Here is a 16,704-nt window from a genome sequence, read left to right on the forward strand (position 1 = left end):
ATGGCGACCTTACTTAGCTTTGGAACTTCAAACATTGGACAAAAAAACTTCCAATAATTCTGATAGCTGGCAAGATGCAAACAGTGCCTTGTCAGAGCTTGACAAGGGTAGAGAATGCAACTTTGCAGAAAAGCTTTTTTCCCATTATTTCAAAATTTATAAACCATAATACCAGTCTGCAACCTGTTATTTACTCTCGCTCAGGTGATAACGTTAACGGGAATGATTCTATTTTTATTTTAGGACTACGATCAAGTAAAGCTGGAGAACAGTGTGAGGCAATAGTCAGATTCCCAGAGTTATTTGAGAAATATCTATTTCCAATTTTAATCAATTCTGCTCTGTTAAAGCTGGCCGATGTCTTCCGCATTGGGTAAAGATTTTTTTTTTTCATGATCTTGTAAATCATATTTAATTTGATCGATGTTTCATGCGAAAAAAAATATTTGAAATATTGACTGTATCTGTTGCGTTTCCTCGTGTTTTGCTGAAAATGGAAAAAAACCCCTAGATTTCTGTTTTTTTTTTTCTTATTTTTTTGCAGGAGTAATTTTTTGCGACTTTGCATTCTGAAGGTCATTCAGCAAAGTGACAAACATCTGGACAAGATTTTGAATGTAGATGAATTCTTGAAGCGAATTTACTCTGTCATTCATTCAAATGATCCAGTTGCAAGAGCCATCACTGTTAGGTGATAAGAATAGGGAATATTTTTTCATTGAAAAGATTATCTCTTTAAAGTGCATATGACATGAAATTGTTTTCTCATGTTTCTTGTAGTTGGATATCTATAGAAAATATTTCGAAGCTTTAAAAGAGCTGGACAAATGTAAAAAGCATTTTTTTGCTTTCAAAATATGCGCAATTTGTCTTCAAATTTGTCCTGGAGACTGGGACTTAGTTTATCACCATAAAAGTTATTCATGATGTCACATTGTGTACCTTTGCCGCGAAGGTCTGTTGTCGCTAAGAGGATTCTGCAGTACTTCGTAGTAGATAGATAGTGTATTGAAAGGCAAAGATGTCCAGTGATTGTAATGATTCCTTTGAGTCCGACTTCTGAAAGTTCCTTTGACTTTGAAGAATCTGGTTACACAATGTGACATCACGTCCGATTTTGGCTGCACAATGATCGGGACAAATTTGAAAGCAAATTGCAGGTATTTTGAAAGCAAAAACAGTGCTTTTTAGACTTTTCCAGCACTTTTAAGGCTTCAAAACGTTTTCTATAGATATCCAATTACAAGAAACAAGAGAAAAAAATCTCGTGTCATAGGCACTTTAACCTCAAAGAGTGACTAGCATCTAATTTCTCCTTACAATATCACCCCTGCATCGAACGATAAGGTCAGGAGAATAAAGGAAATGATCACCAAGTGAAGAAGCTCTTGATCATTGAACAAATTCTCCTTGTCAGCACCTTAGAAAATGTCTGGAGAGCAGTATGGAGAAAATGCATACTGATGTTAGGGCGTAAAGGGTTATCAGTATATGAAAATGGGTTCAACTATTTTGATAAAATAAAAAAGTGGTTGGATGATCATGATCATGTGAATGTTGTTTGAGGTAGTAAGAGCCACTTTGATAAACTCAGTGGAAGTCGTGGTCAGAGTCAAAAAGAGAAACTTGTTGAAGTGTTATACTTTGTGATTTTTCGAGAGCATGCGGGTTCCAATTCTCTTCCCATGAAGGCTAAACGTTGACTGTAATTATGATATTTATAATAATATATTATTGCAAATGTTCAGTATAATTATGATATTGAATTGCATTTGTGACTTATTTCAATGTATTGCTTCTTCAGAGTTCTTGGTAGTATTGCTTGTATTGTCTCTGAAAGAAAAAATGTCCACCACAGGTAAACAATTTATAATCTTAACAATTAGCAGTGTTTTCTTCATTTTAACCCTTTGATCTGTAGCTTGTAAAATCTCCTTACAGTGTCATCTCTGAATCAAACTTTAAGGTGACGAGAATAAAGGAAATGATCAACTAAAAGAAGCTCTTGATTGTTAAACAAATTCTCCTTGTCAGCACTTAGGGAATTGTATAGGGAACAGTATAGAGAATGTGCAAACTGATGTTAAGGTGGAAAGGTTTAGATGCTGGTTCACTAGGAACACTCAGGTTAAAGCCACTTTAGACCACTTTCATAAATGGCTGCCGGATTAATATTCTTTTGTTTAAATTTAAATTAGCCCTACTGGCCTCATTCTCCAGTACAAAATTCAAAAGAATATATTATCTTAAGCGAGGCCAGAGGGGCTAATTTAAATTTAAACAAAACAATATTTATACGAAAGTGGTCTATGAGTGGAGGATTTAATGAAGACAGAAGCGTTTTTTTTTTTTTACAAATTGTGGTACTGAATTTCATAATGATGATCTCTCTCCACCTTCTCTTTGTCGTACCTTAGCATAAGAAGTAGCTTGGAGTCACATGATCAGGTGGAATAAGAGGCAGCAATTTTTGCAACTGATAGGCTTTGTGCTCAGTCTCGGTGAGAAAACTCTATAATGGTCATGATTCCTAGCTGATAACTCAACATGAGGACAGATACCTGTTAGTGTAATAGCTCTGTTAGCTTTGTGAAAAGTCCTCATTCAAGGGGAGAAAAATATTTCTAAATGTATTTGTACACGATCCTCACAGTAAAGAGCACTATTTAAGCAATAGTGAAAATCAGACCTGAAAAAATTCATGCCTGTATGGGATTCGAACCACTGACCTCTGCGATACTAGTGCAGCGCTCTACCAATTGAGCTAAAAAGCCAACTGGGAGCAGGTCATCAAATTAGTCCGACATAAACCAGTAACAACAACAAACATATGAAACATATGAGTGAACTGCGGTTATGAGACGTATATAAGAACAATCCTTCGCAGTAAAGCACTATTTGAGCAATAGTGGAAATCAGACCTGAAAAAAATTTCAGGCCTGTACGGGATTCGAACCACTGACCTCTGCGATACTAGTGCAGCGCTCTACCAATTGAGCTAACAAGCCAACTGGGAGCAGGCCATCAAATTAATTCGATATAAACCCGTACAGGCCTGAAATTTTTTTCAGGTCTGATTTCCACTATTGCTCAAATAGTGCTTTACTGCGAAGGATCGTTCTTATATACATAAACCAGTAAGATGATAAATCAAACACAATGAATATATGAAATTCATATATCTGAACTGCGGTTATAGAAACGTATTTGTGCACGATCCTCAGATATATGGATTTCATATATTCGTTGTGTTTAAAAATATTTCCCTTTGCAACAATGTGGGCAATTTTAGAGTTTCAATTCATTTTTAGGGTTTGGTCAGAAAATGAGTACTGGTTTTACTGAATGAGTCAATGTGTTCTTTTGTTTAGTCAACCCTTGGAAAAGATTATGGCTTAGGCCTTCCAAGTCACTGTTATCCAACATGTCTGACTCTTTTTTTTTTTGTTTCTTTGTTTTGTTCCCGATAGAGAATTTGCCTCTGGTCTTTACAACAAAATAGCACAACTTATTGGAGGTAAGGAGGGAGTGTGTTTGTACAGATGCTTGATGTTATTATTTTCCGCATAGGGTCATAATGTAGTTATTGACCGGTTAGCTCAATTAGTTAGAGCACTGGACTGTTGTGCAGGAGGTCAAGGTGGATGGTTCGAGCCCCGGCTGGACCAACACTCAAGGTCTTAAAATAACTGAGGAGAATGCGCTACCTTTCTATAATATCAAGAAATGGATAGAAATTCTAGTCTTCTCAGATAAGGATGAATAAACTGAGGGTCCCGTCTCCTGCATCTATTAATTAGTTAATTTGGTTAGGCAGGGGACATTAAAGAACCCACTCACGAGATTACTGTGATGTGGTCTGGCCTGTTTACTGGGAATTGGGGGAGAGGGGGCATCTTCAAAAAAGTTTCCTTTGATTGTTTGTAAACTGCTGATGCAGTCCGGCCAAAGTCCCCCAAAAAGTGTTGTGATGCGCATTTGATCATATGAACATGTTAATTTGCACAATATAAAATAATATTGAATTATTATTATTATTATTTAACAATTATTCCACGAGCGCGCGTTGGATATGAGATGATAGATAGCCAACTCGGCACTACGTGCCTCGTTGGCTATAATCATCTCATATCCAACAAACGCGAGTGGAATAATTGTTTTATTAAAAAAACGCCCCCAAACTATTAGACAAATCTTCTCGACTTTATTTTGTGAGAAGAAACGGCATTTAATGTACAGAAATTTAATTGTCAACTCACTCTGATAATTCTCTTTGGTGTGCTGATACCATCATAGAAGTTGACAGTTTCTATTGGAAAAAAATTACTTTTATCAGTACAATTTATGCTACTAGTAATTAATGAAAAATTGATTGCGTTAAAGTTGGGATGAATTTCAATGGAACAAACTTATTACAGTGACAGTGGCAAGACCAAAAAAAGGGAAAAATAAGGGGAAAAAAGATTGAAAAAATGTCTATACTTGCAGCTTTCTGGGAGACAATTTGAAGAAAAGCATTGCATTTCTAAATTTTAATGTTAAGGTATCTGTTAACGTTTGTTTCATTTTATATCCAGGCTCTGTCAGAATTTATTCTGAGTAGCTGTTATGATAACCTTACATTTTCTGCATTGAGGACAATGGTAGCTCTATCCAGATCAGAGGCTGTAGGTCTGCTGAAGAGTGAAAAAGGTGAATTCAGTAACTTAAATATTTCATTTAGTGGAGGTTTAGTGGCCTCATGGTTAGTGCACTGGACTCTAAATCAAGTGGTCCAGGTTCGAGCTCTGACTGGGGACATTGTGTCATGTTCTTAGGCAAGACACTTTATTGCTGTGGGAGGGGGGGGGGTAACCCTGCGATGGACTAGCATCCCATCCAGGGTGGAGTAGAAATACTCCTAGTCACTTCATGCTACAGAAACCAGAGTTTAGCATGGGCCAGATGGGCCGCTTGACTTAGGTAAAGGTAATGAATCTGATCCAACCGACGCGTCGGCCGACACACTACCGACACACCACCGATGCTGTACAAACAGCCGCTGTTGAACCTGGCTTTTCGAACCTGGTTTTTCGAAGGTTCCAACATCCCGCTGAGTACGTGGCTTCATCTAATGTTCCTGTGGGCTATCAAGGCTTCTGGAAGTAACATCGCCAGACTGACTAGCCTTTCAAAGCCTACAGTGATCCGTGCGCTGAGTGACTTACGAACGGTATGTTCGACGAAAATTATGAACGCTGACATGAAGATCGGAGGTGTAGGAAAAACAGTGGAGATCGACGAGTCGAAGTTTGGAGCCAAGCGAAAGTACCAGCGAGGCAGAGTCTTTCTATAAGGTCCGGCCAACGTGTCGGCCGACGCGTCGGTTGGATCAGATTCATTACCTTACCCCTTGACTTAATATATACAGAATAAATTTAAATATTATTTTCATCTAAGGTTTGATTTTGATAATTCAACTAGACTAGTATGTTATAACTATAGATTAGAGAACAAAGGAAATGATCACCAATTAAAGAGCTCTTGATTGTTAAACAAATTCTCCTTGTCAGCACCTTAGGAAATGTATAGAGAACAGTATGGAGAATATGAATACTGATGTTAGGGTGTAAAGGGCTCTCAGACCTCCAAATACACTACAATAACACAAATTGAACTTAGTAATTCTCTGAGAGCCTTAGCAAACTTCACTAAACACATGTCTAAAACGTTTTCTTCTGCACGAACTTCCTGCTCAACCAATTGCAAACTGTCTTATAAAAAGGATATTTGTATACTAGGTAATCACATGATTTCGAGTGCAATTTCGAATAAATAAGTGTGAGTAAATTTTTTCAAAGATTAACAAAATTGCATGAGCCCTTAGGGCAAGTGCAATTTGAAAAAATTTACAATTAGTGCTTATTTATGTATCAATAATATACATGAAATAATATACATAATATACATCATTATTTATCCATGCAACTACACCTAGACAAGTTCAAATAATGCCATAGACGAGTACAAATATCACGTGGTATTTGTATGCGTCTATTATAGAGTACCAGTTAAACAGGTTTTCTCGCATTGCGCAAGCGAAGAATTGGATTGTAGTTGCAAAAAAAAAAACAAATCGCAGACAATTTGAATCATAGTTCCGACGACAAAGAGTCAGTCTGAGAATGACTGGAAAATATAGATCCAAGTTCATTAGATGAATCGAGCGAAGAAAAACAGCTTGACAACCAGAGAATTTTTTCATGAAGAAAATAGAAACAGCAACACAACAACACGCCAATTCCGTTCTGCTTCGCATACTTCTGTCACGCACTCCCCGTAAATAAACATCAGCGAAATTCGCCCGCACTGAAATAACAGTTTGGCGTGTTGGATAATAAACAACTTATTAGACGTTTTGTTGTGTAGTATCGCTGAGTATTTTTACTCGTTATTTGTATTTTGACTTGCCCTATGGGCTCGTCAAAATACGGCACAACTCGTAAAAATACTCAGCAATACTACATAAAAAAACGTCTAATAAGATATATATAATATACATCAATAATATACATGAAATAATATGAGGTAGCTTCTCATAACTACGCAGAAGAAAAGCACACGCATCAGGTGCAAAAATAATGTATTCAAACCCTGCAAGTGACAAGTGACATTGACCTTGACATTGACCAATCATTCTGACCTATCAGAATGTCTGGTTTTTTTCTTTCTTTGCACTGAAGTAACCCTCTTCTGCACTGAATTAACTGAAAACTGCATTCATCTTAACCAATCAGAACTGAGAAATTTTTTCATGTATATTATTGATATTCCAGAACAAAATATATTTCTAATAGTCACACACAGCTGAATTTCTCAATAGCACACGTGCCAATGTGACACCCTTCAAAAGTAAAGCTATGACCAAATAACACAATGTTGCTAGATGATATTTTCTTTCTCTGTTGTTGCCTTTCCAGTGCTTGAAATTTGCCAGAAAGAAACAAACTCCTATAACTCTTCTGTAGCAGCTTTAGCAACAGAACTTCTTCTCAACATTGCTTTGGCAGGAATAAAATCTGGTTTGTTACATAACATTTTTTTCTTGATGTCCTATCAAACTCATATTTACACTTATTTTTTTAACAAGTTTTTTTTGCAATTGTAGATAACAAATTGGTATAGAACCAGTGAGTGTTTCTCATATCTCTAGTTTATCATAATTTTCATTAATGTGTTGTTACAATGTTTGGGATGAGTTTTTGGAGATATTTATGTGACAAATCTCTTCAAGTGTATGGCATCTTCCATTTTCTGGTTGTGACCATTAATAAAGTCTGAAACTAATTTAAAACTGTGTTTGAAAAGCCTCCTTTGGGGAAAGTCAGTAAAAGTATGTTATGTATTTGTTAATTGTTTTGTGAGAAAATTCTTTCACAAGGAGAAAGTCATACACATATTAATCAAAAAGTTGTCACAAACTGTTCCTGTGTTGTCTGGACTGCAGAGCTTGGGATCTTGTGATTGCCTGAGGTTGAAAACATGTAGAGTTTCACTACAACCTGTTGCTTATAATGTTCCAATCTTGGACAAAATACAGTTTTGCAATTTGATAAATTATATGATTCTTTGATATTGACTAGATAAAGAGGACAGTGGCCTTTGTGAACAAGCGGCTGTCGCATTGGAGAGTGGTGCTGTGGTCTGTTGTGTAAACAATCAACTTCAGGCATTGAAGGTACATGCATGCTCAATGAACTTTTGAAGAAAAATTTGCAACAGCGTAAACAACAATATTGCAAATGTTGAATTTTTTTATTCTTTCTGCTCAGGTTTGTTTGTCATCAATAAATCGTTTGATGAACAGTTATCCTGAGGTGGCTCCCACTCTGGTTGAAAGTGTGTCCAGCTTGCTTCCAACTTCATCTGGTGAGGGCTCAATTTCTTCATATTTCTCACTTCTTTACACTAAAATAAAACAGTAAGTGGGAGAGTGAAATCTCAAAGGTAAAAAAACCCTTATCATCAATAGCCCTGTAATCTTGATTGACTGTCTGCTGACAGGTGGCCTACAGTTGGTAATCTGTTGCTGATCTGTCAGTTAGTTGTTGGCAACACTATCTGCATATTGCTTTATTTATCATGGCAGGCCAAACTTGAGAGGAAGTAATTACTGCTTTCAGCAACTATTCAGCTTAAAGGTTTTAGGACAGCAATAAACTTTCAAACCTTACCTTTACAAGAAAAGAGTTGGAACTAGCTGGGAGAAGTTCATATCAGATTTTGGTGATGAAGTGGAGACTTCTAATTCTGTCATTTTGCTCTTCTTTTCAGGTGCCATAGCGCTAGAGCTATGTCATGTGATGGTCACTATGGCAACACAGATTCCATCTGTACTTGCACCTTTAAGAAGTGAAATTCTCTCACACTTTGCCAAAGTTGTCATAAATGCAGATGATGACAGCAAGGAATCAAAAGATCTAGTGGTATGTGTTTTTTTTTAGAGAATTGCTGTTTGTCCGGAGACTTGTTTTCCAAAATACTCTTACTAAATTACTTTTTCATGTTCTTTGCACTGTGGGTTGGTATGGCAACGTTAGTCTTACAGTCGTATCAAAGTGTTGCGCACAATGAGGATGAAACTTCAGGTGCAACCTTGGAAAAAATGTCGTTGGAAAACCTGGGAAAATTAACTACAACGTCAAGATACTGAACCATGTTCAGAGTTGGCAAGCAGGCCACAAGACTGGTTAGTTTGCTCGGTAACACTGTCTTGTGTACCAATGTCTTTAGATTTGGTAGGGCTGTCTAATTATGCTAGTCAGGACTTAACACTTAGTCTAGGGGTAGCCCACTAGCCACAGACCAGCAGAAATTCAGTTTTGGCTAGTGGTTCCATTAGCCAGTTTGGCTAGTAATCAAACTAAAATTGTTCTAACATCTAAGATGTCATTAGCCACTTAGTGGCTAGTAAGTTGAAAAGTTCATGTTGAGCCCTGTTTATTGCTTTAGACTGGGAAGTTTCCATGTTCAATTCCTGGGCAAAGAAAATCTTAAGTTTGTACTTATCAAAGAAATCATGTCTTTGTAACAAATAAAAATGTATCCTAAACTTTTCCTTCATCATCTCTCAGGGTTTTCACAGCATTGCAGCTAAAATTTTTGGAAACCTGTCATCTAAGGTATACAGTGTGATGCAATTTTTTCATGAACTGTTTTATTTTTAGTACATGGAGAAGGTGAATTCTAACTTACTGTTGGTAATAAGGAGTATACACAACAGTCCATGATAGAAGAAAAATGTTTGGCCATCACTTAAAACATAAGAGTTGTCATGGTATTGATGATTCTGTTTGAGTTATGGTTGGGAGGTGTTTTTGGTGCAATGGGAAGTATGCTGGGCTGTGAGGTCCAGTTTTTTGAAGGCTTGTTAGCACTAATAACCCAGGGTTAAATTTTAATCCAGATTTCTATATCTCTCTGTTCAAAACCCTTTTTGGGATAATTTTCCCTATTGTTTTTAGAGCATTCAATCATCAGGTTGTAGACAAAAAGAAATAAACTGAATTAGCCATTTTCAAAACGAGCGGCGGTCTGGGTACGATTTGCCACCCTAGAGGCTCTTGGGATCGTTTGGAGGGACAGCAAGAACATGGTGGACAAGAGCAATGCAACCGTGCGAGACGCTCTCAAGGTTATTCTGACAGAAGAAGATATACCTGGTGCAAAAATTCCTCGCGAAACTGTAGAACAATGTAGCGTCGTTCAATTGAAAAGGTGGTTGCTGTGCAGGGGAGCAAAGACTACGGGAAATAAGAAAGCATTGATAACAAGGTAGGTTCACTCGAGGTGTATATTTTCATTTAGTGGTGTACATATGAGCTTAAATTATATCGAAGGAGAAATTGTGTCGTTTTATTTTGTTTCATTCCAGTCATATATCATGTTCATATTTTTCAGAGTTCAAGATTACATTAAGCATGGACTAGACGTTAAATATCTCCGTGATCCAGACGGTGGACTACACCTTCTCCGCAAGAAGGCTCAACTTGGAGTGCTGGAGGAGGAAGAGCCGCAGCTCAACCAATTCTTTCCAAAAGAAGGATACAAACCTGATTTTAAAGATTTGCCTAAGATAGCTTTTGGAACCGTTTGGCAGTTTATGATTGAAGGAGTTGAAAGTAAAAAACAACTTTCCACTGCAAAGCCCCTAGTCAAGGGATTTAACTTCTTCAAGTCAGGGCATGTTTTATACATTGGACATCTGCACCAAAATGGAAAACATTATGTAAAAAGCCAAGTTCTGCCATCGATGAAAAAAGATAAAGTATACTCTTGTTTTCTGTTAATGTCATCCATAGGTTGTGTGTTAAAAGCACACTGTAAGTGTCCTGCTGGTATTGATGGCCGTTGTAACCATGTGGCATCTACATTGTTTGCCCTTGAACAAAGCTTTAAGGAGACGAAAAGGAAAAATTCGGATGCAGCTGAGTCCTGCACATCTAAGCCTTGTAAATGGAATGTGCCAGGGAAACGCAAGGGTCCAGTGACACCTATCTCTGAGATGAGCTTTGTCAAACATGATTATGCTAAAGAAAAGAAAGCAAAAAGGCCAAAGCTAGCCTCATGTCCAGCACAGAATGGTACCTGTGTATCAGAAAAAAAAGTCTGGCCAAGTGAAAGATTACAAAACTTCCATAAATCTTTAAAAGAATATCAAATGAAATCTGGGAGAGCTGTTGGATGGACACATATTCTTCCTCAAAAGGTAAATAATCTGGAAGAGCCACTCATCTCACCCATCAAATGTCATCCAATATCAGCTGATGAACTAAGAGTGAGATTTGAGAAAGTGAAGAGGAACATTAATTTTGATGAAGAAAAAATAAAGAAAGTAGAAGAGCAAACACGAGGGCAGTCAAACTCAAATTTGTGGCATCATCACAGGCAGCCCAGGATTACTGCTACAAATTGTTACAGAATAGCTGTGCAAAGGGAAACAACATCACCAACAAAAATCATCCAAGATGTCCTTGGTTACAAAAAACCATTTCAGAGTAAATACATGCAAGAAGGACTTGAAATGGAGGACAGGATCATAGCTGCTTACAAATTATTAAAGCAGGGGGAAGGGGTTACTGATATATCCGTAGAAAAATGTGGCTTTTTCATTTCCAAGCATCATGGGTTACTCGGAGCAAGTCCAGACGGATTAGTGTGTGACCCTTCTGCAGAAGACAGTAAGGGTCTTCTTGAAGTGAAATATATTCAGATGGAAAAGCAAGAAAGTCTGGAGGAGGCTCTGCTCCGAAAAGGAATTTGCAAGAAGTTTGAGGAATCTGTGATTTTGAACTCAAGACACAAATATTATTTTCAAGTACAACAGGCAATGTTTGTGGCAGAGCAAAAATGGACTGACTTTGTGGTTATGGGAACAGCCTCTTCCACACCTTTTTGTGAGAGAGTTTATTTCTCACAAGAACACTGGGATAGAATATTCCCAAAACTTGAATCATTTTTTAACTGCTGGATTGTACCAGAACTTTCATATCCTTGTGTGAAATATGGGCTCCCCAAAATTGATGCGCGCATGTTTTGAGAGCTTTTTGTTTTAAGAGTTTTATTCTTTTTCATCTACTAGAAAACTTATAACTGAAGTTGTATTTCTTAACATGTCCAATGTTGAATAATATCATTATACTATACGCTGCATGTTTTGGCAAACCTAGATTTAAATGTGTAGTCAAAGCATTTGCAATGCTAAACCTAAAATGCAAATGACCCAACCTACTATCATTGTGTGATGTAGCTGCTCCCCAAAGTAAGCTGAATTTGAATCACTCATTTGACTCCAATTTCAATACCAATATTATTGTTTGGTCCAAACAAAATTTATTTCATTACACCATTTAATGAAAGTTATTGCAATATGAATGTTTTCGTGTTTCATCATCAACATGTGTCATGACAGTTAACAATATTACATGATAATTTTTAATTTATAAGAGGGGGTTGAAAATTTGACAAAGCACAGACCACTACAAGCATGTCTGATGCAATAGGTGCAATAGTAATTGGTATCTTATGGTCGAAGATGTGCCAGTTCTTTATACGTTCCATGAGCCGCTCCACATGAACTCTTAGGCTAGCAACCACCTTGTTGTGATTTGTTTCATTTGTGGAAAACTGTATCTTCTGTTCTAAAAATTTTGGTATAACAAGGCTTGCACCAACAGAAGCTAATTCATCCTGACAATTGAACCCTTTGTCAGCCAGTACCTGGTCACCAGGATTTAGTCTGTCTAGAAAACCACTAAGAACAGTTATTTCCTTATCTGAGGTTGAACCAGGAAATAAGTCACTCACAAAACATAAAACACCGCTTGGCGTTATGCCCAACAGTGATTTCATGGTGGTTCTTGACTTGTATGATGAAAAACAGGTAGACTGTGAATCAAGAGCAGATGGCCTCTCCATTTCAAATTCCGTGCAATCGACAATGACTGTTACGTTAGGCAACAGTTTCTTAAAACTGTCAGGCCTATAACATTGAAGTACTTCTCTTGGGGGGATGATGATAAGAGGTTCAAATTCCCTCCTCAAAAATGGAATCCAGGCATTTACAATCTTAGAGACAGTTGATCTTGAAACCAAAAATCGATGAGCAAGATCATTCTCAAACAAACCCAGCCTCAAGCGCAGCATAACAAGGGTAAACTCCTGGAATTTAGTAAGTACTCTGGGTCTCCCAACATTACCGTTCGTGGTGGTCCTTTTGTGCCCATAATTAATATTGCTAGAGGCTTGTTCTACAGTTTTGTAACAAAGAATAAAAGCATTGTAATCGGGAAAGCCGGTGTAGAATGCAATATCATCATCTTTATCTTTAAATTTGCTTATGTCAAATCTATTGTTATCTAAAGCATGCTTCAAGCTTTCGATTTCCTTTTGTAATTTGCTGTTCACCTCTTTTATGTTGTTGTTTTCTTTCTCCAACTGCTGAATCTCTCCCTTAAGCTTAACAATTTCTTGTTCTCTTGTTTGCATTCTGTTGTATAAACTGTTTAGTTGGTCTCCAGTAAGTAACGTTTGCATTTCCACACTGGTACTGGTGTCAGCATTAACATTCATATTTTCTGTCTGTTCTTCAAATTTAAAGTTCGCTTCCTGTGGTAATTGAGCAAGTGCTGTTTTTCTTTTTTTGGTTTGCTCTATTTTCTGTACATCTTCGAAACTGGCCCTCTTGCGTTCTCTACGTTGAGCTGTCGGTTTTGTCCATGGAAAAATTGAAGGCAAGTGCGTTCTGCTAAGTTTTTCTCCTCCATCGAAATGAACTGAGCAAATCCGCGTACTCGTAGAATCTAATTTCAGAGTCTCGTTCCTCATAAGAACCACGTACTTTCTACGTATATGAGGGTCTTTTGGAATTCTATAATACTGAAGGTTAGGTGCATTTCTGTAACTATTAGTGCAGCCTGGAATACAGCAGTTATAGTGTGCCATGTTTGTCACACGTCAGCTGTGCGTTTGTTTACCTTCACGCTGTCCCTCCAAACGATCCCAAGAGCCTTTATGGTGGCAAATCGTACCCAGACCGCCGCTCGTTTTGAAAATGGCTAATTTGATCTTCAAGGTTTCTGATCTGAAATAAAATTTCAAACTAACCCTGAGTTATCTTAACCCAGCTTTGAACAATCCAGCTCAGGTCAAGAGGTCCATTGTCAAGACCTGGCGGGGGAAGGGGGAGGGGGAGGGGGGATCAATGTTTTGTGTTCTTGGGAAAAGGGCTTTACTCTCACAGTGCCTCACTTCACCTCGGGGTATCAATGGGCGTTGGAAAACTGTTTGTGAAGCCTGATAAAATTCAGGGGGGGAACCTTGCAATGGACTAGCATCCTATCCAGGGGGGAGTTGTAGTACTCCTAGTTGCCTTGTGCTATGGAAACTGGAGTACACCCGAGGACAGACTTAACCTTTTTTCCTTTTGTTGCCTTATTGTCTTTCAGGTGGCATCTGAACACTTCTACTTCTGGTTAACTGCCTTGAAGTGTTTATGTGAGGCAGAGAGTTTGCTGCGTGTCTCATGTGATAGTCAGCTAATGTTAGTTAAACAGATAGCGGAAGCTTGTGCCAAGTACCACAAAGGCATTACAACCCTTAAGGTTTGTCTGCATGTTAAGATGGTGTTCTTGTCATATTAACTCTAATTTTAAGTACTAGTGTATCAGCAGCTAACAACTTGCACTCCAAGGACAAAGATGGTTAGCATAGTCACCAAAAACTTGGGAAAAGTTCATTTTATTTCCCTTCTTCCAGTAGGTGATTTTGTTATTAAATGTCTAACGTACACCTTTGCAATCATTGAATGATTCAAATTGTTTTCGGGCACATCGAACTGTTGCATTTTCTGTTTTTAACCTCTAAAAGTGACCAGCATCTAATTTCTCCTTACAATGTCATCTCTGAATCACACATTGAGGTCATGAGAATTAAGGAAATGATCACCAACTGAGGATTGAAGCTCTTGATTGTTAAACAAATTCTCTTAGTCAGCACTGTAGGAAATGTATAGAGAACAGTATGGAGAATATGTATGCTGATGTGAGGGTGTAAACAGCATTCCTCTTTAAATTAGTTCAGGACCGTGCAGGGGCCTTAGAAGTTAGTCTATTCTTTTAAATTTGGTCAAACGTGAAGACAAGTTTTTTACTGGTTGTTTTGTAAGAATTAAATATTAACTTCACTTTTGGCAGTTTTAGATCCATTTCTAGTCATTTCAGAAGACTTTAATTTCAAATTTTCCCGGAGGAGCATGCCCCCGGGCCCCCCTTAGTTGGCTCACGCTAACGCGTTCGCATTAGTTATCTGTGTTGTTGTACTTTTGTCATTGATTTTCTTATGGTATGATGATTGTTCTCCTTCTTCTCCAGGCTTCTGTGTCTTCCAACAATCAACTGTCATTCCAATGTTCCTATGCCAGTTTGAGAGCAGAAACGTTCCAGGCTCATGGTCTGCTCCTCGCATCTTGCGCCACCATGAAATCTTGTCCGCCGCCTGCCATAGCAACAGCTGTTGCTATGGCAACCGGTCAAGATGTCCAGCGGTTGAGTCACTTTGCCGCTCAAGTATGTCTGCTGGGGAACAGGAAGAAATTCCATTTCTCGAGGGAGTCTTTGATGTTGTTCGTCTGAATACATGTTCAATCTGTCAGACATTTAGAAAGTTCTTTCTTCAGTTCATTTGAGATTTTAATTTACTCACTGTTTATTTGATTTATGGCAGCAGTTGCAAAACAGCGTTTTTCTTTGTTCAGATGACAGAATGCAGCAAAGTTTTCCGTAATCTTGGTGAGAGTTATGGACAGTTATACCGCACATCATTTAATGCAGATCCTGTCAGCCTTGAGAACCTTGACACGTATCCTCACCCTCGTGTTTTTCTCGCAATTTTAAATGAAGTACACTTTAATTTTACCTGCGGGTGAAAATCAAGTAAAGGAATCATTCGCTCAGGTGTTGCTGTAACTTAAGTAATTACCATAAAAAAGCATTAAAAAGAATCTTGCCTCGACCGGACTTGATCCTGCGTCCCCCAACTGAGCCACGAAGCCACACGCTGGGGGCAAGCCAAATTTGAGAGTGTTCTTCTATTCCTTATACAGATCTGATCACAATTTTTTCAGGCTTCTTTTCTGCCATTGCCTAAAGTGCTGCACACCTGTGGGAATCATAGCTTTATTTGACTCATTTCGTTGTTTCTTTTCAAGACACTGAATGCCTCACCCAATCCTAACCACGACACGTAATGTCTTTTCAAACGAGTATAAATGCTGCCTTCCAGATAACCACCACTGAATCTGGTTTCAGGTGCTGTGCATCCGAACCCATTCATTTCTTTTTTCAGTGATCCTCTCCACGTCCATTTGTGTCGTGCGCGGTCTCTCTTTTGTGAAGGAGTCGATCTCAAGCCAACTCTGATCAGTGGTGGGGATTTCAAGGGCTTAACGTCTCCCTTGGACATTGTACTTATGAAATCTCTAGTATTCTCTTAAAGAGATCTTGCTTTTTCTATGAAGTACCAAATTGTTTCAGTAGCATTACTTTCTTTGACTCAATTCAGTCTTCAGCAGAGCTGTTTATTGATATCACACGGTATTGATGTACTGATGAAGACATCCCAGCCCAGGTAAGGCCACCGAGGATTTTCAGATTCATCAACCGTGCTTGACACATTGACTTTATAGAGTTGTATTAATTTGTTATTTTTGTAATGCATTTCCCTCCAGCTCGGTGGGTGAACAAACAAACAGATCCTCGACTCTGAGGCAGAGCGCACTGTCTTTGGAGTGCACAGACATTTTAGAAACAGTAGAGGTTGGTTTTATCTTAGAATTTGTCCTTTTTTTAATTTTGGCTTTTTGACAGCGAATTTCGTTCTAGCGTTATAAAACCAAAAGTAGTCGCAGTGCATTGAAAAATCTTAAGAATTCAATGAGAAATCAAAGTAACGACGAACAACTTATTTGAAGCGTGGTAAAACGCGACTGACAAACTCACCATTTGTTTTCATTTTGCATTTGATGGGTCGAAAGTTTGGCGCGAGATTTCTAGACCAATCACAGAGGAAAGTAAAGCAAACCAATGTAATCCCAAAGATTACTTTCCTCATCCCAGTCAGTTCAGACTGCTCATACAGTTAAAGTGAGTGGATTGTCTTTCTGCTGAT

General features: G+C 38.1%; 2 protein-coding genes and 1 pseudogene across 3 annotated transcripts in view; 2 read left to right on the top strand and 1 right to left on the bottom strand.

Moving 5' to 3' along the window:
• The window catches only part of LOC148729431 (integrator complex subunit 7-like), a 19,450-nt pseudogene continuing 2,746 nt past the window's right edge, over positions 1 to 16,704 (top strand). The window contains exons 1-18 of the transcript XR_015988689.1: positions 1 to 107; positions 244 to 373; positions 545 to 691; positions 1,805 to 1,858; positions 2,418 to 2,501; positions 3,471 to 3,528; positions 4,578 to 4,692; positions 6,960 to 7,061; positions 7,623 to 7,717; positions 7,812 to 7,908; positions 8,314 to 8,464; positions 8,560 to 8,728; positions 9,114 to 9,161; positions 13,986 to 14,141; positions 14,910 to 15,104; positions 15,293 to 15,396; positions 16,099 to 16,164; positions 16,265 to 16,352. The product of XR_015988689.1 is annotated as an integrator complex subunit 7-like (transcript). The remainder of the gene's footprint in view (positions 108 to 243; positions 374 to 544; positions 692 to 1,804; positions 1,859 to 2,417; positions 2,502 to 3,470; positions 3,529 to 4,577; positions 4,693 to 6,959; positions 7,062 to 7,622; positions 7,718 to 7,811; positions 7,909 to 8,313; positions 8,465 to 8,559; positions 8,729 to 9,113; positions 9,162 to 13,985; positions 14,142 to 14,909; positions 15,105 to 15,292; positions 15,397 to 16,098; positions 16,165 to 16,264; positions 16,353 to 16,704) is intronic.
• Positions 9,598 to 11,684, top strand: LOC111345308 (uncharacterized). The gene is made up of 2 exons (XM_088725933.1): positions 9,598 to 9,813; positions 9,940 to 11,684. Exons 1-2 carry the CDS (start codon positions 9,632 to 9,634, stop codon positions 11,576 to 11,578), a joined length of 1,821 nt encoding a protein of 606 aa, XP_088582059.1. The 5' UTR covers positions 9,598 to 9,631; the 3' UTR covers positions 11,579 to 11,684.
• LOC111345307 (uncharacterized) lies at positions 11,849 to 13,600 on the bottom strand. Its single transcript, XM_022952585.2, has one exon. The coding sequence runs from the start codon at positions 13,480 to 13,482 to the stop codon at positions 11,974 to 11,976; it is 1,509 nt and encodes a 502-aa protein (XP_022808320.1). The 5' UTR covers positions 13,483 to 13,600; the 3' UTR covers positions 11,849 to 11,973.

The sequence above is a fragment of the Stylophora pistillata genome, chromosome 6 (genome assembly GCF_964205215.1).
Source record: "Stylophora pistillata chromosome 6, jaStyPist1.2, whole genome shotgun sequence".
Classification (NCBI taxonomy): Eukaryota; Metazoa; Cnidaria; class Anthozoa; order Scleractinia; family Pocilloporidae; genus Stylophora; species Stylophora pistillata.